Source organism: Seriola dumerili, unplaced genomic scaffold, assembly GCF_002260705.1.
Source record: "Seriola dumerili isolate Sdu_G_001 unplaced genomic scaffold, Sdu_1.0 BDQW01000091.1, whole genome shotgun sequence".
Classification (NCBI taxonomy): domain Eukaryota; kingdom Metazoa; phylum Chordata; class Actinopteri; order Carangiformes; family Carangidae; genus Seriola; species Seriola dumerili.
The window spans coordinates 426,483-450,667 of record NW_019174346.1 but is presented as its reverse complement, the minus strand read 5'-3'; the positions used below and the strand labels follow the sequence as shown (position 1 = coordinate 450,667).

Genomic DNA, 24,185 nt, shown 5'->3' with positions numbered 1-24,185 from the left:
TAGGTGTTGCATGAATAACATAAGTCAAAGTAGTTTTACACACATACACACACTTTATACAAAGGGTAAATAGTGATCTCATTGTCAACTCAGAGGGATATGGCAGTGGAATATTTACCCTTTAAAATCTTGTCCACATATGTCAAATGAAGCTATAATCAATATTTCAGAATAATTCAAACTCAAATATTGGTGGGAAATCTGAGTTCGAAATTATTCTCATCCAAATCTCAGCCCATCATTCCTCCCTGTGATTATTTCTAGGATAAAATGAATTAACCCCAGGCTGGCTTCTTAAAAGTAAATAAATATAAAAATGAGACAAATGAGCCAGACTTTTGAATGACTCTTTGAAATGAACAGATCCCAAAGATCCGGCTCCCTCCAAAGAGCCATAAATCCCATCTCTACTTTGTGTTGCTGCACATACGTGAAGTAAAACAGCAGTTGAGGCCGGTGATGTTCGGTGGCCAAGCTCAGTTCACATATGGCCCATAGTGTTTTTTAGTTTGCTGGCTCCTCAGCTATTGTTCGCTGTTGGTGTGTGGGTGTCTTCCAGGTTGTCAGGTGTGATTTACCTGACTTCTTTGTCTTTTGTTATTTACCAAGTTTAGCTCCAACAAATAAGCAGCTGTTTGGAGGAAATTCCTTGAGGAAAGTGGCGACTCTTTTCTTCTTCTGCAGTTTTGGCAGTTTCCTGCTGCACTGTGCTGTTTACGATACAGCGCCACCCAATCAATGTAACTGCAGTTACAAATGACAGAAAGCTACTGAGTGCAACGCCTGTTGGAAAATAACCGGTCAGAGTTTGTTGAGTTTGGAGGAATAATTGAACAAACAGGCCTTACGTTTCCACTTCCATTATTTTAAGTTAGGTGAAATTTTGAACAGAGAAATTTTACTTGTACTTGCATATATTGTTGTCGCTGTTGTACTTTTCTTATTTATTTACAGATGATATATTTATCTTTCTCACCTGTTTGCTCCATAAAGACTGTGGTCAGGACATGGCTTTACAAATGGACAGACGGTAGTGCTCAGGTTTAACCTGCATGATGATTTTCTTCCATCTCTTGACACAGACAGACTCGTGTGAACTGGGTAACAGAGGTAAATGTGCCTCATCACATTTTCTCTGCTGTAACAGCTACATCATAGAGGAAACATGTTTGTTGTTTTGCCTCTTTTTAGTCTTTTTAGTCTCACCTTTACCTTTGTGAATTTCAAAATATTCTGAATATCATTCAGATTTTTTTTTTAGACTTCTTTGTCTTAATCATCAAGTGCTCTTTTCAGCTGGCATACTGCTGGGTGCTAGTGAGCAAAAGGGTAGTTAGTCACTTTCTCTGCGGATAATTGCTTCCATTCAGTTGTTGCTAGAGGAGCCTTTATGATCATATAGGAGGAGAGAAATTCACACTTATGGGTACATTGTTTAGCAGTAATGAGGGTCTTTCTTGAGTTAGAGTGTTTGAAAGTAAAGAGAAGAGGTGGAGAGGGCCGCATTCATTTCACAAGTACACGCTCTGTGTTCCTTTTGAGATGCTGATAACCACTGACCATTGCAGCAGGATGTGTGGCGACAGGCAACCATCATGTGTCAGAGTTAAGGCTTCAATAAATGTCTGTAATTAGAGCCTGAATAAAATCAATGACCTCACGAGTCCAGGTTACAGTCTTCATATGTAACACAAACGCTGTGATTGTGTGTGTTTGTGTGTGTTTGTATGGAGACGGGGTGTCTCTTTAAGTAGGACAGTAGAAATTGATGGCCAACTCTGAAAGCTGACCTACATAGAGGCTCAGACAAACTAGTTCCCTCAGCATGCATGCTGAGCCCAGTGGCTCTGCAGAAAGTGCAGAGGAAGCACGTTGTATAGTACTGTAAACATTTCATACACATATACAGCACATCATCCATTTGGAGCTCTCTCATCGGTGGGTAGTTACAAATTGTCCCTATATATCACACTACGTTTACACCACACGTTCTTCCATTTCCTGTTTTTCAGTGTAACACTTCCTGTTTTCTGTCCTCAGTGTGCAGAAATCTTTCATAATAGTTAATAATAATAATTTTGAAATAAAATTGATTGACCAGAACCTCAGAAAAGTCCAAACAAGTGGTTCTGACCTGATAAGTACAAACTCTCTGCGGCACCATGAAATGATAAAGGCCAAGCATGAAGAAAACAACAACCACAGTGAAATCTAATTGCATCAATTCACAGTCGTTTCTGTCTAATTGTTCTCTGGCCTGATTCTTTATTTCATTGTGTTATTAAAAATTCCTGTGAGACATGTCCCAGTGATCAATAATGAGATGTCCTTTCCAATGCTGTCTAAACTCATTTAAAAGCCTGAGAGCTGCTGCTACACAAGCAGAACACACATTTGGGAAACCAGCTCTTCAACCAGCTCTCTCATATAGTCACCTACACACAATGTATGTGCTGGTCAGACTGAGTGTGGACATACTGCGCACTATGCAGAACAAGTCCAGAGAGAACTGCTGCATTTACACACCTACACAAAAGGTTTTGTTGTATTTGTCATTTTCTTTTTTTCCATCATCATTTTGTAAACCCTCAGAACCCAGATGAAAGATATTTGCTTCAACAAACTACCAACCTTTGCACTTCCCATCACAAATTGTCCTTTTTACATCAACAACCTCTGTGGAGCTGCAGCAGTGAAAACACAACTAGCTGAGGCCTGTGGCTCATTAGATCCAGCAGATGAGTCAGACGCTCAGTGCCTCGTAAATATAATACGCATTAACATTATTGAATATGGCCTCAACATATACTTTGTTTTACTACATACCTGGACAATTATGTCATACTGCTTTTATATTGCTACTTAAAATATATTGTTTTCAATTAGCCATACAAATCACATCTTTATGTTGTAGATATGTTCAACGTCCACAAAACGCCAACACCAAAGCAAATTCCCTGTATGTTGAGAAAAAACCTACTTGATAATAAACCAGATTCTTTATAATGGCCTTGTCATTTCCAAATTCAAGCATGTAACATGTCCTCAGTGAAGGCAGGGTCCAAATTAATAAAAGATGCTGCATTTTGACATTATTGAGCCTTATTCAGGTTCTGCTTGTGGCTTCTGGTTCTAATGTATTTTATGTTTCTGATTCTTGGCAGAATATTTGAACAAGAAAAAAAAACAAAATATGTTGAAAAAACAGTTTTATTTCCTGGAAACAGCCATTTGTCATGATAACGAGATATTTCATCTCAAACCACATCTACCAGCACAATACAAACAACAGAATGTGTTTATGTTGTAAACCTGCTACTAAACCCACAAAAGTCTTCTCTTCTGAATGCTTTGTGAAACAGTGCTCTCAGCTCACTGTACTTTACACTTCAGGGATTCATTTTACATCGTCCATCTTTTCCCCTCATCAACAGTCACATTTATTTATTTATATCAACTGTTAGCTGTCTACTCCCACCTAAAGGAAAAGGCACACTCCTTTGAAGACAGCAATGTCAAAATCTTGGACAGGGAGGACAGATGGTTTGAAAGGGGAGTCAAGGAAGCCATCTATGTAAAAGTGGAGAGGCCATCGCTAAACAGGGGAGGGGGTCTGCGACACCATCTATCCCCCATCTACAATGTCGCCCTTTCATTGGTACCCAGGAGAGTCAACAACATAACCTCAGACGACTCTCAACGATCGTCATCCACCAGGGGCTCACCTGACCCTAACGACTGTCGTTCACACGGGATAACAACAGGGTCACCTGACCCCTAACGACGGTCGTCCACATGAGACCACAACAATGGTCAGGTGAAACCAGTACTTTCACAGGTACTTTGGTGGACCCACCCACAAGAGGTTAAATACCTGGGTCCTACTCCATTTTCTTGGTCAGACTAGTGCGGACTAGAGAGACCAATACATGATGAACTGATGAAGCTGCTTGGATAAGAGGCGATACGTCTTCCACAGACAAATACAAGTCCAGTTGCCTTCGATTTAATTTGAGAGAGAGATATATCAACTGTTGTCATGATTTGTGATCAGGGAATCTGGTCTGTCTCTGTCTATATGATCCACTAATGGACCAAACCTGTATTTGTGTTTGTCTCCTGGATAATTCTGTGTCAGATCTTGTTATCAAGGGCAAGTTGAATTTGCAGCAGGTGTGAATGACATGGATGATGCGTTGATCAAACATGTTACTGTTGAAATCGTATATTTCTCCTTCAGTTCAATTAAATGTTATTTATATAGCATCAAATCAGGACAAACATCATCTCAAGGCAGGACCAGGACCAGGACCAGCTGTATATACTGTTGTATTCAGGCACCATCAGGCTGCTTGTTATAATGATTATAATAATAGTGATACTTGTCATGGTTACTATATCAGTGTGTTGATACATTCATTCATTCACAAACAGTTTGAATCAAGTGTCTTCATAATAACATTAACACTGATTCTTCCATCTCTAAAAATGAGCCTTTTTCTTCTCACAGTACTTCTCAGTTGTCTTTCGTCTGTGTGCCCTGTGCTGTTAGAAAGTTCCTGGTGTTAACTTTATTCAACAGGGGATTAACGCCCAGGGCTCTGGATCTCTAGTAATAGCAGACGGAAATACTGATCAAAGGCCTCTAACTGTGCCGTGGGTGTCCGGACTGCCTCTGTCTGCTTCTCTGCATTATGAGAAGATGGTGCTGGGAGGCTGGGGCACACACACAGACGTGCAGTGCAGGAACTTTCTGTAGACTGACTCCTGACTGGACAGACCAAGGCTTGATTGTGCATAATTAGAGCAGATAACTAATTCAGCAGAGGGAAGAATAGGAGGAGCAGTTGTAACTGAAGAGAAGTTAAGACCTAGGACGCAAACCTACATGAATGTGTGTGTGTGTGTGTGTGTGTGTGTGTGTGTGTGTGTGTGTGCGTGCGCGTGCGTGCGTGCGTGCGTGCGTGCGTGCGTGCGTGCGTGCGTGCGTGCGTGCGTGTGTATTGTGCATGGTAGGGGGGCTCCGTTTCCTTCACGCTGTGTACCACAGGACACGACTGACACTTCCTCCAGGTTGCCCCACTTTCTCCCCGTGTTGACAAAGCTGGAAGCAGCAGCAGGCTCTTCTCATTAGATGCAGTTTTGATCAGTAATACACTCCCTATTGTCAAAGCTTTAGGTTCTGTAGAAGCTGCAGTCTGTTTGAGCCACTAAAGTATGAAAGCATATGATTATATTTTTATTATTACTTTTGGTAATTCAACAACACATTCACACACATACACACACACACACACACACACTCATTATAAATATGTGTGTATGTGTGTGTGTGTGTATGTGTGTGTGTGTGTGTGTGTGTGTGTGTGTGTGTGATTTTATCCAACCGGTGTAAACAACAAAAATTTCTACACACACTCCTTTCTTAAATTCGTTTCTGTTCCTGTTTGACATTGACACAGGAAGGTGCTGGAAAACAGCGTCAGGCCTCATTTACTTATTGCAGTATATTCAGCTGCAGTCATTAATGGTCTCACATCCACTTCTACTAGCTCATATTTTTTGACAACTAAAGACTAATAATGAAAATCTATTATTATATATAATTTAAATCCATGTTTTCCCTCATCAGTCTACACTCAATGCAACATAGGGACAAAATGAAAACAGAATTTTTGAACATTTTTGCAAATTTATTTAAAAAGGATTACGGTTATCTGCTTCAGGCAGAGTCTGCTTTCTTCACTGAAGCAACAGAAGCATGAGTGTGAAATAAAGAGCGAGTATGATGAAGCTGGTAAAAGGCCGTGAAACTGGGCTCCCTGCCGATTCTGTGGAGCAATGAGATGAGGCCAAGCCCAGCTCCGGCTAATAAGTGTGAGCAAGTGCAGCCACACGGCCTCGGCCACTAGCCACACAACACCTATTATCAGCCTTCATATCAGACATCCATGTGTTTCCATTTACAGGGTATTGTTCAAGCTGTGGGAAGCTTCTTCAGTGTGAGCATGCTGACACCTCTCTCCTTGTGTCTGTCAGTGCTGTCAGTATTTAATAGTCTGGTGGAGGTCAGCCTCTTGCCTTGTGTGGATAGTTGGAGGAGAAGGATACATGAGAATAATCTCGCTCTGCTGACATCCTGCAGAAGGAGGCTGGGAGACATAAATGCTTCTGTTGGTGCTATTTTGTGGCCTGTAATTGTCTGTAAGGTCTGTAAAATAGGATAGTGGAGGGAAGGACTGCAGTGGTGGGCCAGAGGTTTGGACAGCCCACAGGGGACTGACCGAGGACGAGCTGAGCCAAGTAGACAAAAACAGGGAAGGTTGTTGTGGGGTTTTTGTGGATGTGTACCAGACACATTCCAAGAGCAGTTTACACCACAGCAAAATGTCTTTTTGTCCATTTAAACATCTCCAGTCATGGGTGGAAGGGCCCTGCTGGTGGTATATGTGCTAGTGTGGCTTGGCCCTGACCCCGTGGATATAATGGTGCACTGGAAAATGTCCTGTCAGTTGATGGAGGAGCTGCCTGTGGCAGCAGGAAGGAGTGTGGCGACAGGGGCCATGTGTGTTAACCTCTTTCCTTGTCACTTTTTCTGTCTTCCACTCCACCACCCGCCCCACCCCCCTCTCCTTTCATCTCCACCTTTTTCTCTTTCCCTTTACGCCCTCATTCCCCCCAGATTCCTCTCCCTCTACCTACACTCACTGTGACAAATTACTCTTGGCGGTTGATTTGTTGGTTGTCAAAAGTGTTCCTTGCGCTGGCATGAAGGTGGGGTGAGCAGGAGAAGAGGGTGCATCCTCCCCCTCCTGTTCCTGCATGTCGTCACCACTGGTCCCCCCACCTCCCTCCTCCTCACACATGTGTGATGTGCTCTCGCCAAAGCTCAGCGTTGAGACGTCTCAATGGAAATTGATATTGTGTCTCATAAGATCTCATTAGATTAGATGTGTGTCCGTGTTTAATGAGCTCACACGTTTGGTTTCCAACCGTCTCTTGACAAGAGGCTTTCTGATACGTTCTGGCTCGTGTCAGTAGAGGAAGAGGAGCTTGTTGTTTATGGAGGAGGAGCTGGAGGAGGAGCGGAGAAGACAAATGTGAGTGAGAGATAAAGACTGTGACAGAAGTATAAATGTCAGTGTTTGTTATGAGCTGCTGAGCAGCAGCACAAACTGCTACTGACAAAGAAATCTGTATTTTTCTGGATGATCTGATGAATTAAGAGAATAAGCTGCTTAGGAGACTAATGTATTATAATACACTTCATTTTCTTCTGCATGGATGTGAATATGTATATTTTTTTAGCTGCTAAATATTTACTATAACAGTGCGGGTTGGTGATATAGACTTTATATTGATATATCAGTATCATATGATCACTTAGATATACTGCTTATATTGAAACTGATGAGAATAGGATTATCCAGTAATTTAAATAACATGATAAATAAATCATATTGATTACTAAATGTAATCTAATACTGCCATGAAGCAGCTCTGCTCATTACACTATATATGAGGAACCTCTTGTGTCTGTACACTCTATGTCATGGTCTCAGCCTGGAGGCTCCAGGTTTTTGGTTTTTTGGACTTTCTTGGTTTGGTTTTCTGTGTTTTGGGTTTCTGTTCTGGGTTTTGAGTGTTTCTGGTTTGGGTGTTTCTGGTGTTTAAGACAGGGAAGACTAATTCCCTGTCTTGTGCTCTGTTTCCCCGTGCACTTCTTGTTTTATTTTGATAGTCATGTCGCCCCAGTGTCTGAGTTCTAGTTTTGCTTCCTTTTGTTAATCATCCCTGATGTGTCCCACCTGTGTCTGCTTCCCCACCTGTTCTCCATTGTTAATCAGTTCCGTTCCTTTAAAAAGCCCTTGTTCTGTCTTGTCTTTGTGGTGTCATTGTTGGTGATGAGATTTGTTTTGTCTGCAGCATCTACGTATGTATGGATTTTGTTTTTTTTGTGAATAAATTCCTTGACGCTGGTTCCCCCTCCGCATCTGAGTCTCTCACCTTCACCCCTGCCTCATTGGACCCTGACACTCTATGCTTTAACATATGCTTTGCAGGATGCTCAGCTCTTTTATCTTGAGATTAGTCCTGTGAAGTGTGAGATGACTGGAGGCTGAACACATGGATGTGTCTTTACGTGTATGTATGGGACACTATTGGACAAGATCAGTATGTTTCAGTTTCCACATTCAGCAGGTCACTGTTCTCACTGCATCATCTCTCTCTGTGGAGTGTATGTTGGTCACATGGCTTGTTGTTCGGAGTGACCGCTGTTTAAGCTCAATCCGATGTGATTTTATTTCATCGACGGGTGTTTGCCAATTTGAAAAGAAACTCATCTCCTTTCACTCCCACTTGCTGCTTTATTCACTAACTGTTTCTCTTTTGTGCAGTTTCCCCTTTTGCAAAAGTAATAGAATATCAGTTTTCCTTTCAACCGCAGCTTTACAGAAGCCAGATTGCTTTGTGCATCACCATCAAAACACAGAGGAGAGCATTGCAATCCACTTGTGTTCAGAAGTCTGAAACCATCTTGTTTCTCTGTCTTTGTATTAAAAGAGGGGTTAAGCTTTTATCCTATAAATATGGCATGAAAATCCCACTGTCAACGACACATTCATTCTAAGGCTTGCATTAACATAAAAACGAGGGCTTGTTATACAGTGAGATTTCAATAAAAAGAACACAAAATGCATTTAATGAAATTCAGATGCTGGGCCCCAGCTCCCTGAATCTCATTAAATGAGCTTTGTGCTGTTTTCCATCTTCTCTTTGTAGAAGAGGTCCTCGAGTGCCCTTAATAATGTGGCAGATTTCATCATATTCTTGATTTAAAGAGGACAATGTCTGTCTTGTTCACTTGTTCTTTTCCATGCCCAAGCCAATCTCCACAGATGTACTGTGAGTTTCTGGATCTGGCTCGTGATGATATTCCATCTTGTGGTGCATTTTCTTTTAGTTACTGAAGTTTTGCTCAGGGTCTCCACTAACTCGTAACTCATTGTCCCCCCCCCCCTTCTCTGTTTCTCTCTGCATAGGATTTGGTTTCATAACTTTTGAGAGTGAAGACATCGTAGAGAAAGTCTGTGAAATTCATTTTCATGAAATCAATAACAAAATGGTAAGTCCACTCATTTTTTTTTTTCAATTCCAGGTGGGCGTTGAAGGATTAATATTTGATTTCTTCTTTCCCCTAGTATTAATAGGGGAGCCTGTGTGTGTGTGTGTGTGTGTGTGTGTGTTTGTGTGTGGGTGTGGGTGTTCATGTTCATATGCACAAGCTAACACACACATACACACACACTCTGTGGGTCTCTGGGTCTCAGGGATGGGAAGGCAGTGGTGTGTACTGCCCACAAACCGTGAAATTGTGTGGCTGAGTTCTGCCTGTCAGGCTGAGGGACGGGAGACTGGAGCCTGTCCCTCTCTTTCTGAATTCCCTAACACACACACACACACATACACACACACACACACACACAGGTGGAGATGTCCAGGGATGCAACAGGGAAGCTACTGGCAGAGGCAGAGTTCATTAGTCAGGGATTAACACCGTTCACAGAGTCCCACTGATACTTGTTTTACTTACACCAGTAATATGGTCATCTCACAGCACTACAGAGTTCAGTAGCAGTTTTCTAAGTCATCATGTCACCTATAATAATTGACAGGAACCGACCTTAGTGTGGCGAGTGTGACATTAGGTCCTCCTCCACCCGGTTCCACCCTGCAGGCCTCCTGAAGGATCCTGCATCATTTGAGCGGTTCTGTGGATTGTGATGGACTGCAGGGAATACTTGTCTTCCCGCCATGCGGTGGGGCTCCGTCTCTCACTGCGCGTCTTTGCTCTCTCTCAGCATCTGCCTGAAACGGACTGACCGACTGGCCGTCTGACTGACAGGACCAGTGTAGTAGAACCATGTTCACCAGGGACCAGCCCAGGTCACATATGACCCCAGTATACATCCCTCCGTGTCTCTGCACTGCATCACAGTCGGTGCTCAGGACTGCAACCGAAAACTCCAGAGTGTGACAGAAATAAGTGTCTGTGTGTGGAAGATATTCTGTCACAATCAAATGTCTCAGATCCTTTGACACGTAGGCGTAGCAGTGTGTGAACACAAATATCACACATCAACATCAGGCATGAATGCACAGGCCAGAGCTTCTATTTATGCACACAAAGCAAAACAATATTTCAAACACTTTTCCACGCATATTTTTGAACAATTTCTGTTACAAAAATATTTAATAAAACATTTGTTTACCAACAAATCTGACATCAAATCTCCCTCATCAACTTGGACCATGTAGAAAAATGGGCCTCATTTAAGTCCAACTCACAGCCAGGTTGTAAGAACTTCTAATTAACAGCAAACAGTGGTGATAATTATGAATGCAAATTTGTTTAATAAGTAGTTCAATATTGTAGTAACCATTATTAAATTTAAAATATTTTCTTCCTTTAAACACTTATAGCAGTAAATCAGGTTTGATCACGAAAAAAAATGAAATATTTGAATTATAAATTAAAAACAAAATGAAGTTATCTCTCTAAATTGTTGCTCAAACAAAACCCAAAAATAATTCTGTGTAACTTACAGAGCTCATTAAAGAAAGAAATGAGTTGAGATGAACTGGACAGGTGAAGCACTAACACAAAGACGAACCCACTTACTGTATATTGTATTGATTATTGAAATTAATTAAGACCACTTGACTTCCATTCCCTTTGCATATACAGGTTGAATTGTACCTCTGTTACAGAGCTGCAGGGATGATGTATGTTTGGTTCAGTCCTGAAGTTAGCTTCACCCTGATTACCTCCACAAACAGCCAATGGGATTTTAACATTGTCTTTTGGGTTATTAGAGAAAATAAACAACAGCTTCCGATCCTGACAGGTTTAATTCAGCAGGATCATCTTCACTAATGAATACCACTTTATGATGTTTGAAGCCTCAAGACAATCAGCAGTTGTAAAGAGCTAATGTTATAAACCAGCAACACAACGGTCACATGACTTCGATGTCTCCACCACTAGACTTCAGCTTGTAGTTTGATTCAGTTCTGACTTCTTCTATAAAAGCCGTTCCTCTGACAGAGTTAGTGAAAGTTTGTATAAACACAACAAGGCTCTAAAGGTGGACTGGTGAGTAGGTCTGTTTTTATGTTCGACATGATGACGCTTAACGTCTCCGACGACCTCTGTAGTCTCATTTAGACGCTTGTCAGCAACCGAGACATAAAAGCTTAAAGAAATCAGGACTGACTGGGGTATTTACTGACGTATTTTATGTTTTAGAATAAAACCTGAAAATGTCTTGAGCTTGTTGAGCACAGCCCTGATTTCAGTCATCGAACCAAAAACACATTCCAAACCCCCAGAGACTTCAGGACCAGGGAGTGATAAAATGCAACTAATGTCTGTGTTTCAGGATTCATTCCTGCTGCTCTCTATTACTGCTTTACAATTGTAATGATTAATATTAGAGCGAGTAGAACTATAAAAAGAGTGGGAGAGAAAGATTGAAAAAATTTTAGGACGTTTTTTTAATCCTCTCTTCTTATAAATTGCCATCACAGCAGTCAGTGGATACCTTTGACTGACAACAGTGCTGACAGTTATAGTTATTGACAGTTATAGTTATTGTGATCAGTAAACCTTTACTATTGCAGGTCTGTGTAAAGTTTAAAACGAGAAGAGCCCTCTGTGCTGCACTCTTGTGCATTGTGACATGTTGCACTTCACAGGGTGTGGCCACAAAATGCATCAGCCACCACTGCAGGAATGCTGCAGTTACTCATAAAAGAAAATGACACATGTGGAAACCATGTGACACATCTGGTCCTCGAAACCTTAACAGGAAGGATGAGGATGATTTGTGGGGCAGTACAGTGTGAAAACACAGAGCAAGCGCCAGTTTTCTGAGGCTTTTGTCACCTTTGTAGGGGTCCCTCCTGGCAACACCCTCTTTATTAAATGAGCTAGGATGCAGGAAATAAGTGTGTCCATCAGATCTTCTGCAAAGTGCTGACATCTTAGAATGTCGGCAAAAAGAAAAGAATGAAGAGTGTGTTAAGAGCATTTTTCAAAGACACTTCAGGTTGTACCTTTAGTCTTCTCGGGTACTCGAGTACTGGTTATCCAGTGTCTGAAGCACCAGCACACAAAATAAAAAATGCCTCCTGTCTTCATCCTTATGAAGTACCATACAGAAATAGACCTCATCCATCCTCCCTGTGAGTGTTATCTAAGATGGTTCTTGAATAATTGATGCAGACAGAAATTCCACCCCACATGGGAGGGCTGTAGATGTACAGGGCACCCCACCTTCTCCTTGCCCGTCCTCTGAAGGGCTGTGGCAGTGTAGTGGGTCAATGCCCACTCAGATGTGAGTGATGGGACCTTTTAGTGACTTGGTCAGTCACCCTGTGTTCATGTGCCACCGAGGCCTCACTCCCAGGAGCACTTCCTCTCTGTCACTGTGAGTTCTGCCTCATATATAATTAAAAACAGGGTGCTGCTTAGCAAGAAGCTCTGAACCTGCCCCACCAGCTGCACTGACTTCTTTGCTCTCACCTCTCCCGACTGCCCTGCTTGAGCAAACGCAGGATGTGATAAAAGTATGGATTATCCTCTCCAGGACAGAAACATCCTTTAGCCACAGCACCTTGTATTAAAACCAGTAAATATTGTGGAGTAAAAATCAATAAGCGTAAGATGGCTTGACGGTTTTCAAATACTTGAACAGTTTATCACATCCTCTGGTTTCCTCATATATACATATAATGTCTTTTTCATACACCAGCAAGACAGCACCTTAATACAGTGAAGGAGAAGCTGTGAGTTTTCTACGACAGGATACTGCCCATCACTCCTCACCCTGCTGTTATGCGTGCGCAGCTAATTCATAATAATACCTATCAAGTATTGGCTCTGATGAGCCAACAATGTGCCATTAAAATGGACTCACATTGGTTTTAGTCAAGCGCTTCAAGGTAATGTTCTTTAATGTGTCATTTTTAATATTCAGCAGTAGCAAATGATCACAACAGGAGGGAGGAATTTTCTGTAAGTCGTCAATTTCTCACTGTGTCTTCCTGACGTGACCGACCAATTACAGCGCTGAGGAGGAGACTCTGCAGTCACTGTGGGAGGAGACGAGCACAGGAAGGCGTTTATACATTAGCCTTTAATATGTAGACAGACACATGTACCCTGCACATTGTATCGACGATACATTTTGTTTAATAAAGGAGCGGGATGAACGTGTGATTTTCTTTAACAATCATAATTAACTTTACTCATGTGTAACTTCTAAATCTAAAAAGGCCACAGAACATAATTTAATATTTTTTGATTTACTTTTTAACAGTTCATCTTTTTCTGCAGGGATAGTATTAAATGATATTAATAATAATCCTTTTTTTCACTGTCTCATTTCTTTTGGAGATCTTTTAAACTCACTTTGTGACATGTTTCATATTAAACCGAAATGATGAGGAGGAGCATTGTTCCAGTTAGCGTTAGCGACCCAACCCTTGGCTTGATTAGATCATGTGACCACAGGAGACACACCTGTGAAGACAGTTATTTATTTCAGCATCATTATGACATCATCAGCTCAGAAACAGCTCAGTGTGGTTTTATTAGAACAAACAGGTCTTCTGTGAGGAGAACTTTTTATTGTCTTCAACTGGAATATGACGTTATATATTTAGCTGTGGTAAAGGTTCATGGGAGTAGTAGATTGTGGGCTGTGATCAGCTGACCCACCTTCTGAGTTAGTTAGTGGCCGCTGTACCAGTTGTGTGTTTACTGCCCTCAAACTATTGTATGAATCTGGGTTATAGCTAACTATTACTGTTTATAGAGTAACTACACCATGAACTCATTCACTGCCGTGCCATAATCACATAGAGCTGTTGTTGGTATATGATGTTGATACAGATATGTTCAAACTTATAGTTTCTGTCTGCTTGGATTTGAACAAATCCTGTGGCCCCTCCCTAATGGTGACATGAAAGACTCGGAGGTCTATTATGTGCATTGACCGACAGAAGCTTGCCATGGCTGGTTAGTTTTTGTCTCTGCCCATGCTACACTGAGCCGTGGTCAGTCACACACTACGTGGCCAGGAGGCCACACCTCCTCCAGTCATTGCTCCCTCGCTCCCCTGCTGTATTTTATTTAAAGGTGCTGGGAGAGAGGGTTCCAGTAGAATTTGAGGGGTGTAGTTACTATTTAAAGGATATTTCTACAGAGAGAAACTTAAATCTCTGGGTTGTTAAAAATATCTTGGAAAATATTTTCTGAAAGACTGGAAATCTTTGAGACTGTTTGAACACCAAGTGCCTAATAAGGGAGCAGGACCACCCTTCAGCGGAGCTTCAGTCCCTCGTGGAGTGCTGCACTACAAGTTCTGGACTGTAAGTAATTGGATGTTTACCCTTCATTGAAGAAGGAAAGCTTTGAGGGATGAAGGAGGTGGAAATCCACTCCGCACTCTGCACTGCAGGATGTCCCATAAAAGCTCAATGATGTTCAGATCTGCTGATTGAGGAAGTGATGGAAGCCATTTGACGTCAACCTGATGATCATGGCTCACGACTGAATGTGTCCCTCAGTGTGGAGACAATATCATCTCAGAACATAGACGCATGATGAGGAAACAGTGTCGGCACCACAGGGAGCATCAGGTCCTTAAAATGACCTCATATTCCTGAGCTTTTATATAACCGTGCTGAGATATCATCAGACATAATGACTCTTGTAAGATTGCTGGTCATTGAAGGCATCATTGCTTTATCCAAGACTTCTTCCAGAATCGATAGTCTGCTGTAAATACCCACTTTATAAAATACATGACATACAGTTTTTGTTTTGAGGGGTTCATGGTGGTCTCAAAACTGTCCTCCAACCCCAGTTTATTTTTTCACTATCAAAAACTGATCCTTCAGAGGCTTGAGACATTCATAGTGGGACAATAATGGGGACAGGAACATTTTGGATTCACAGGAATTACATAAAATCTCAATAGTGACGAGTTTTAACAGGAAAACAAGCATCAAGACTGTTGCGTAATCCACTTTTCTATCCACTAGATTTTTTTTAATAGAAATAGAAAATAGTAGAATTTTGCAGATTTCTTTTATTAAGTATTCAAAGATATTGTATTAACTTGGTAGTAAAGCATTTGTTAAACGGTGGTGAGAAGCCTAAGTGAATAATCCCACCCCACCACACCTGACACAGTGCATTCAGAGCCATGACATTTCTTAACTATTCAGTCCATGTGTTTTGACTGTTCAGCTGGGAGTGGGAGCTGGAGTAAATGAATCACACTGTTTCTTTTCTTCAGTCTGCCAGTCTGCTGATGGAATCCATTCACTAGTGAAGCTAATAGTAGCCTGCACCTCCCACACTACACACACAAACACACACACACACACACACACACACACACACACATACACACAAAACACTTGTCCCTGAAGGACAGTCATTGCCAGTCCATCCCGCCCACACCTTCCTGTTATACCTACAAGGTTAATATGTATGGGAGATGTATTGAAGAGGTCGTGACTGGAGCATCTCACTGTTCTGTATCGCAGGGTTTGTATGTGAGAAAGGCTGTACTTTATTAATGCTTCATCAGTGGGTTTTCCTACACTGATTAACAGGCACTTTAGAGCTTGTTGCCATATGTTTATGTGCATGTGTATCAGGTTTATTTGTAGATAGAGAATGAAAACCCCAAAAAAGACAAATCCTGATTTAAAAACCAGAACAGCAACAGAACAACATATTCTCTAATGAAGTTTGATGATTAATATGGACAGAATTAGCTTGTGATGAGATCTTTTGACAAATTTAAACATGGACTACTAATTACTCCAAATGCCTTTTTTTTTTTTCAATTTATCACCCGGGACCTCCCAAGCACGAGTGTCCACTTGCTACTTTATGTCAACATCTGTCTCCTTATAGCACACAGCGTTTTGGGGTCATTTCTTGATGTTGGTTTGGATTACTGTTTACTCCTGACAAACTGGGCTGCAGGTTTCTTGGATGTGATCCAAGGCTGATCTTGTACGTTGCACGCCTGAGTCTGAGCAATTGCTCTGATCGCTCAAACTAACACAAGCAAAGAGCCACAGTTGTTGTAATAAATCTGCTTGGCAATTTAGCCCCTATAGCAATCACAAACAGTATTTCAAATAAGTTACTAAAAAGATTTATTGAAGAGTATACAGACTCTTTCTGGTGACTTTATCTTGGGTTACAGAAGGACACCAAGTTCAATGATAGGCAAACAACTGCAGTATGTCAGTGCAGCGGGAAACATCTGGATGTATGTCGAGGAAACCACCTGGTCAGCGCTGTGTGGCAGGTGTGTGTATGTGTGTGTGTGTGTGTTCATAACACGATATTGTGCTGCCTTCGTAGCATCAAGAGGCCGAGCCAAGTTGCACAAGCCATAATTCAGGAAGAGACTTGCCCGTGAATGTAGTGTTCCTCCTCCGTTCCTGCAGCAGAAGATTCAGTCTGAGAAATCCCTCCACATGACAACATTTGAATCTCTGCACTCTGCTGCATTGTCAGACTCTGTTCTCCTTTCTTTTTCCTGTTCTTTGACTTAGTTCACTCTTGAAAGCTCCTGCCTCCTTCCCTCCAACAGTCCTGTGTGTTTGAAGCAGGTGAACACCCACACACTCACACCACCACAGATCCTGGCTCCTGGCTGGTTTTAAATCCATGACAAAGAGCCTTCTCTCTGAATATCAAAGACCCACATCTGAGAGAATGTAGGCATGACTCACACCCGGGTCTGTCTTACTCCCAGCAGGCTACCTGAGCGTTCAGCTCGCTGGATGTGGCAGGGGCTAGTGGAGGACGCTGATCAGACACCGTCATGTCTGTGGTGTGGGCAGAGCTCGGCTGTATTTGTCACCCAGCTATGTGAATGTGAAGATCCCAGCAGTGTGCTGAGATTTCTAACACACCCATTTGTCCCACCTGGTTCCTACTTCCGTGCCGGGGGTCATTCTCTGACAATAAGAGTGCCTGTGGTCTCCTCAGTACAATGTCAAACCATGCTAGGTGAGCACGGAGGGCAAAGTAGCTGAGACAGCTACAAAGTGGCTGAGGGAACTGTGTACTTTAGTTGGTCTGCTTCAAATGAAAGGGCTGCTAACAGCAACAAATCACAGCCCTGCAACGCAGCAACTTTCCCTCTGTGATAGAAACCTTTTTCATTAGTGTTCCCTTTTTACATTTCCTTCTCCCTGCTGGATACACACAGCTTGTTACACTATTCATTTAGCACAACAACTTCTTGCAGATGTGAAGTTTTATTTCAGTTTGGCAACTTGCAATTGCACATTGTGTCTGCCACTGTGTATGTATGAGCGCATGTGAATAGTAATGTGCACCTCTGGCCTGTCAGAGTTGCGAGCCTTTTTGTATGGATGCCGGGTCGTGCCTTGGTTGAGGTGTACACAGCACTGGCGCAGTAGCCTGTCTTGTGCAGCAGGCCAGGATGACATGTGAATCGCAGCAGCCGAGAAAACCCTGCTTAAGTGGAGGCAGTAGGGAGAAGCAGGCGAGAGCCAGGAGGCAAACAGACAAACAGATGGACAGGCTGATGCCAAGCAGGCAGTGGAGCAAATAGATTGTGCAGCATGGTGAACAGACTCAGCCTAGCAAAGAACAACCAACAGACACAAGACCATGCCACCGTTGTCAGCCGCTTGTGCTTCTCTATAATTCATCGAGATAGGATAGATATGTTGTAAATAGGACTCTCATCTTCCTCCTTCTCCTCATCTGCCCCTGTCACATCCCTCATTTGATATGTGTTATGTTGGAGGAGGGGATGTCAGTCTTGCAAGATGGGAAATGAACAAACCTGCATGTGTGAGAAGTGAAGTGAGAGAAAGAAATGCAGGAGAGAGTTGAATGCTGCAGGTGGAATTGGACTGAGGACCAGCAGACAAACACAAATGCACAATACACAGAAAAAAAGAAAGAACCATATTCAGTTATGAAACACATTTTCTGCCAGTGCCAGATTTTAAACACACTGCTCTGGAAAGACTTAAGTAAAATGAAAGAAACAAGACTGAACAAATGGACATTTTGTCAGGAGAGATTATTGCTTTTGAGATTATTCAGTGTTTAGATTGAACAAAAAACTGCTCTTCACAAAGAGACTGGACATACTGCCTCACAGCAGGACTTTGATAACAGAGCTTCTCCCACCTTGATGTCTCAGAAACTCTTGGAAAGTATTTAGCTTGTATTTCCCCGAGGCATTGGACACATGCTCACTGGAGCAATAACCTTTGCTTTAATGCAGGAGGAGCATGATTGTAAGTTTTCCTCAGAGACTTTGCTCTAAAATGTGAGGTGCTCAGATTGACTCAGTCTTGTTTTTCTCTATGGAAAACATCTAGCTGTGCAACTCAAATAGAAAACCACCTTAAAGAGCCAAGACAGGCCTGTCAGAACTGTCTGCTTGTGTACCTACACAGTCTAATGGTTTGTCTCTGTGTGTGTTTGTGTGTGTGTACATGTGCATATGTGTATGTTTGTCTGTCTACATAGGTAGAATGTAAGAAGGCCCAGCCCAAGGAGGTGATGTTCCCACCAGGTACACGAGGGCGAGCCAGGGGTCTGCCCTACACCATGGATGCCTTCATGCTGGGAATGGGCATGCTGAGTGAGTCAAACACACACACAAACAAACAAACAAATGAGCTATACACACCTTTATATGATCCAGAGGTTTGAAATCATGCATCCATCAAACAGCAATTGAACTCAAAAATTCTGTTTAAATGAATCATATTTTTCACCAGCTGGGGAAGTGTCAGACATGCACGCCATTCACTCATCAGTTTCTACCTGCTAAAAAAATCAACTTATGCAAACTCTCGTCTAGATAACCCCATTAGGTGGGCGCTGCCCCTAATTAGGCTGCTTCAAGGTGTGCCACCAGTGGCCACTGTGGTCTATTTCTGGTGGAGTCTGGTACAGGCAGCCCCTGGGCATATAGGAGCAGACCAGCACATTAGCAGACTAAATGAAGAGGAAAATTGGTGTAATGTCATATTAAGGATTCATCACTGTGCCCCCCTTAATGGGTAATGAAGGGGACACACATGTCAGGGAGAGATCTCATCTACAGGGACCTCAGCTGCTGGCCCACCCCCCTTCATTACCATCCAGCCCTGCGGCCCTTTTTATTCAACACTACTGCACACTCTCCCTACCTGCCCTCTGTTCTATCTATCTATCTATCTATCTATCTATCTATCTATCTATCTATCTATCTATCTATCTATCTATGTGCATTTCCTATGCATATAATTTGTATGTGCGACCCAACCAAATGGATTTGCCCTCACATAAAAGATTTACATTTTCCTTCAAAAGCAAAAGAGACACACAGCTGATTGTAAGAGACTGTGGCCCCTCCCCCTCCCTCTTGTAGCAGGTGCAGGCAGAGCCACAGTCATGCATTTTTATCTGCATGGGCTAACGTCATGTTTAAAGCGGCTTTGAAAGTCAATAGCGAGTTATGCTGCTTGTTTTGCATTTTCTTTTTTTAAAAATGGAACCAGTGAATTTAAAACCATTATTGAGCTGTTTTTGGAACAAGCTGATTTAAAGGGCAATAAAGTAATGATCTATCTGGAGATGCTATTTATGAATCTATCTGTCTGTCTGTACATGTATGTATCTATTCATCTATCTATATACAGTTGCATAAACTGTCATGGTTAATGCAGGCTTGACCTTTCCATGAGACTGATTATGCAGTTGTTTGTGGTAAAGTGTTGATAAGACTGGCCGAGTGCTTCTGTTGGCTGTATCGAAGTCGTTCCCGGTTCCATCTCATCTGTAGAGAAGTATTTAACAAGCACAGTGAACTTTTCAGAACTTATTACAGTCTAATGTGTCTGCAAAGAGGAGAGCACTCTTCCCCTCCATTGGGAGATGGCAGCCAGGAAGGCAGTGATGTGCTCATGTGAGAATATTAACAGCCAACTTGTTTGGAGACACTCTTATCTAAATGAAATTGGAACAAGGACGGCGAAACATTCCTTTCTATAATTTGCATTTGGAAAAAGGGACCCTAGGCTCATTATTTAAGAAAGTGTAAGCTCCTTTTGTGCCAAATCTCATTAAAGCCATCCCTAGCTCCTTTGTTTACTGCCTCTAATCGAGGCATTTATCTTTATTGTGTTGTGCCCGATGTATGTTTGCTGAAATTAATACACATTTGAGCCGGGGCGAGGTATGGGTGTACCAGATGGATAATTGATTTTAAAGTGAATCAGAACTGTTGAGCCATAAAATAGATACATTAGCATGCATATTAATAAGGCAAATAAGAGCACTAAGAGGCTACCACCAGGCCAGACACAATGGCAGCCTTCATTTAGTGAAATGGTTCTCTCTCTCTCTCCCTCCCTCTCCCTCTCTCTCTCCTTCTTGCTTCTTTCCTCCCTCTCTTTTGTTTTGAAATATTTGTAGACGTGCAAGAATTTCATGAGACAGTAGCTTCATTTAACATGAACCTTAATCCACTGTGCGACACTTTTAATTCCTCTCGATAGCTGCTCCGCACACACTTGGTACACATGTGGCTGCACTTTCTTCATTTATAATCGCCATGTAAAACTCGTCGTAATGCAGTACATCAGAGGAGGAAAATGGTTTTACCTTCTCAGAAAATGTTGAAATAAGACGGTATAAGGAGCCGCTGTATCGAAGCCAACAATTTCAGTTTGGCATTTATTCAGGTTGAAAGTAAGACAGTATCAAACACATAATATCCAATATTCTTCGGTCCGTGATAGCTTTTCATTGTATCGTATCACAGTTCTTTTCAGACCAAACAAACAGAGGGGGCTTTTGTGAAAGCTATCCATCTGTAGCTTCCTGGTGATGACTTCTCATCAGCACCTAATGAGGATTTTTTTTCTGGTATAGCCTCTGTCCTACTTCATCCAGACCAGACCCCTCGCCGCCTCCCTCAGTTGCATTTCTTTTTGTCTGCGAGAGAGTGGAAAGGGTCTGGGAGAGGCATTTTCCCATTGGGTCAGGAATAAATTGAACTTTTTCATGGACAGCAAACACTGATTAGATATTTATGACCAAGGTCAACCTTTCTGATTCCAGCTGGCACAGGCTCTGAGGCATACAGAACAGAGCATCTACACACATGCTCTCACACACACACACACACACACACACGCACACACATAGCCTACATATACTCATGCACATTCTCACCCACACAAATATGCTTGCATGGAAAATATGCGTTGACACCTTGATTCTGTAGACACAAGCACACATGTGCACATACAGCACCTCTGGACAAAATGTATAAATATCTACCTCCATCCAACACTGCAATGTGATACAGCATATGCAATGTTCTGTAGTTGCTATTTTTAAATGCTTCATCTAATTGTATTTACTGTAAGCTCTGTTAGTCTGCAGTGTGTGTAGGAATTTGCAGCCCAAAATGTACAATGTAGACATTGAGAGGTTAATTTATGATGCTGGTACAGAGCTAACGAGAGCTGAGGACACTGAAGTCTGAGAGAGGTTTCCAAGGTCAGTTTCTGAGGTGTAGCTACACACATGGAAGAAGAGTTATCGAGGCTCCTGTGATTCATTCTTGGCCTAAAGGACTTCCTCTTATTAGGTAATTTAGTTCAGACTTATGGTTGAAGGTGATAATAGCTTGAGGAAAACAGATAAAGACTGAGACATATACCATAATTAGAGGGTTAATTATGTTTATATTACCTTTTGATGGTGTTCAAATTCTCACTGACTAGCCTCGCTCGCTCACCCACCCACTCTACTCAAATTTCTTGTTTTGTCTGTATCCCACTTCCTATCTGCTGCTCCCACACACCCCGTTTCTCAATATGTTGCCCACAGCTGCTTCTGTCTGAAAACTGTCCAGCTAATTAACTGGTGGGTCTGTGGTCGTAATAAGAATCATGACAGCAGATGAACAATACATCTGCTACTCTTACATTTTTCTAATGACACTGGGTCCTGTTTGGGCCTCACTTCACCTCTCCATCCACCCAGGGACTGTACAGCCTCTAAACAAGGCTGTAACCTATTCCTTTGACTTTGGTTTACACATGATGAGCTGTTATTACATTTTCAATCTGCAGTGGCTGTGGTTAAATGTCACCTTAACTCTACAAAAAGTAACCCTCAATAACTAATCGTTGGTTTCTACTAGTACTGGTTAATCACAGATGTTACAGATACACATGCGCGATCACTCAATATATACATATATATATATATGTACACACACACACACACACACACACACACAATGTAAGAGGCTCAATCTGTAATGGTGTATAAACACAAAAGCAAAACAAGTCTATATGTTAATTTATGGGAAGCACAGAAACAAATATACCACTCATTTAAATAATATTAATATTAATATAAAATAATTATAATTAATACTGATTGGGCCTTTTTAAGAGAAAAATAATGATAACGATTCAAACTGCTGTTTAAATTTAAAACGTGCACATTCAGATATAAAGTAAAAAAGACAGAGAAGGGGGGGTTAAAAACACAATAAATTTATTTACATTTAAACATGGTAAATATTCATGTGAAAATAACTGAAAATAAAAGATTAGTAGATTAACTGAGATCAGTGATGTTGTCCTCACAGACTGAGGTAGTTCTTGTTTATGCAGTCTGATTATTAATTATAATTATTAACACATTTAGAACATGATTCCCATAGAGCAGCGGTTGCCCTGGTAACTCTTGAGATAACTACCATAGATAACAAGTTAATTACTGGACAAACCTTGTTAAACCAGTGATAATAAACGGCCAGGAGTGAGGTCCATGCTGGAGCTGGAGCTCTCACCTCCCTGGCCCTGGCTTCTTCTTCTCATATTAACACATGAACCTTTCTGCTGTGCTGAAGACACACAGAACATAAACAGACGCCAACGTCATCTCAAGGCACCTGCTATAAAGTGTTATTACACTGGGCTATAAAAATGCCTGCGAGCTTATGGTTGAATAAAAAATGGAAATGAATTAGACAGTAAAGAACCAAGAGCAGTAGCTTTGGTTTCCAAGTACTGACCAGTTCTTGATGAGTAACTATAATGAAGGCTTAACGCATAAAGATGGAACTGGTAAAAACCTGTGCTGTTAGGCTCGTGCTGATGTACCTTAAATGTGTTTAAATGTAAAGACACAGCTGATTGATCCATGTGGCTGAAGCTGCTGGTATAACGAGAGACAATATATCGGCAATATCGGCATCTATACACCAGGTCTGCTTCTCCTGAAAGACAATTATTTTACCATCCAAGTTGTGACCTTGACTCTTGTAGGTTATAAAAACGTTTTACTCACTAAATGAATTGGCTATAAATTAATATCTCACAATACAGCGGCCTTAAAACAAGCAGCCAGAGCAGAATGATCAAGATTAGAGGCTCATGTAATTGAGTGTAATTGTTTGTTGTCAAACTGCACACACAGCAAATGATTTTCAGTTGACAATCTACCATCAACATTATGAGCTGTAAATACATGCCACCTTTTTATTAGGCTGGAAGCATAAAAATGAATCTCTTCTTGATGATTGCAGGTTTTCAAACAACAGGAGCTGAGATTAGACATAATATACCCAAGACTTTTTATATGCAAAGTATTATTCCAAGATTTCATAGTTGCTCTGAACTATTTTAGGCTTATATTCATGTTTCTTTTGGATTATTTTAAATAACTTTTGTTTTGTTTGACAAAATGTGAATACTTTAGTGGTAGTTTTAAAACCAGCCTTTCAAGGTTTGTCTCCCTCTCAAAGTGTGTGTGTTTATATTCATTCATTATTTATATATATATATATATATATATATATATATATATCTCCCGGTGTGCGTCTCTGTGTGTACTTGTACAATATCACATTTGTATGTAATATATACATAATTTCTAGTTCTCTCATCTCTTTTGAATCTCTTTCCTCTCTATCAAAGGTTACCCTAATATTGTGGCAACGTACGGCCGCGGATACACTGGATTCGCACCAAGCTACAGCTACCAGTTCCCTGGTGAGTTAAAGGCTTTCTTAAAATAT

At 41.5% G+C, this 24,185-nt stretch overlaps 1 protein-coding gene across 1 annotated transcript in view; it reads left to right on the top strand.

Moving 5' to 3' along the window:
* msi2 (musashi RNA binding protein 2) overlaps window positions 1–24,185 on the top strand; it is a 228,725-nt gene that overhangs the window by 160,570 nt on the left and 43,970 nt on the right. Inside the window, exons 8-10 of the mRNA XM_022745758.1 lie at window positions 9,045–9,127; window positions 18,620–18,734; window positions 24,085–24,159. Coding sequence (XP_022601479.1) covers window positions 9,045–9,127; window positions 18,620–18,734; window positions 24,085–24,159 — 273 coding nt within the window. The remainder of the gene's footprint in view (window positions 1–9,044; window positions 9,128–18,619; window positions 18,735–24,084; window positions 24,160–24,185) is intronic.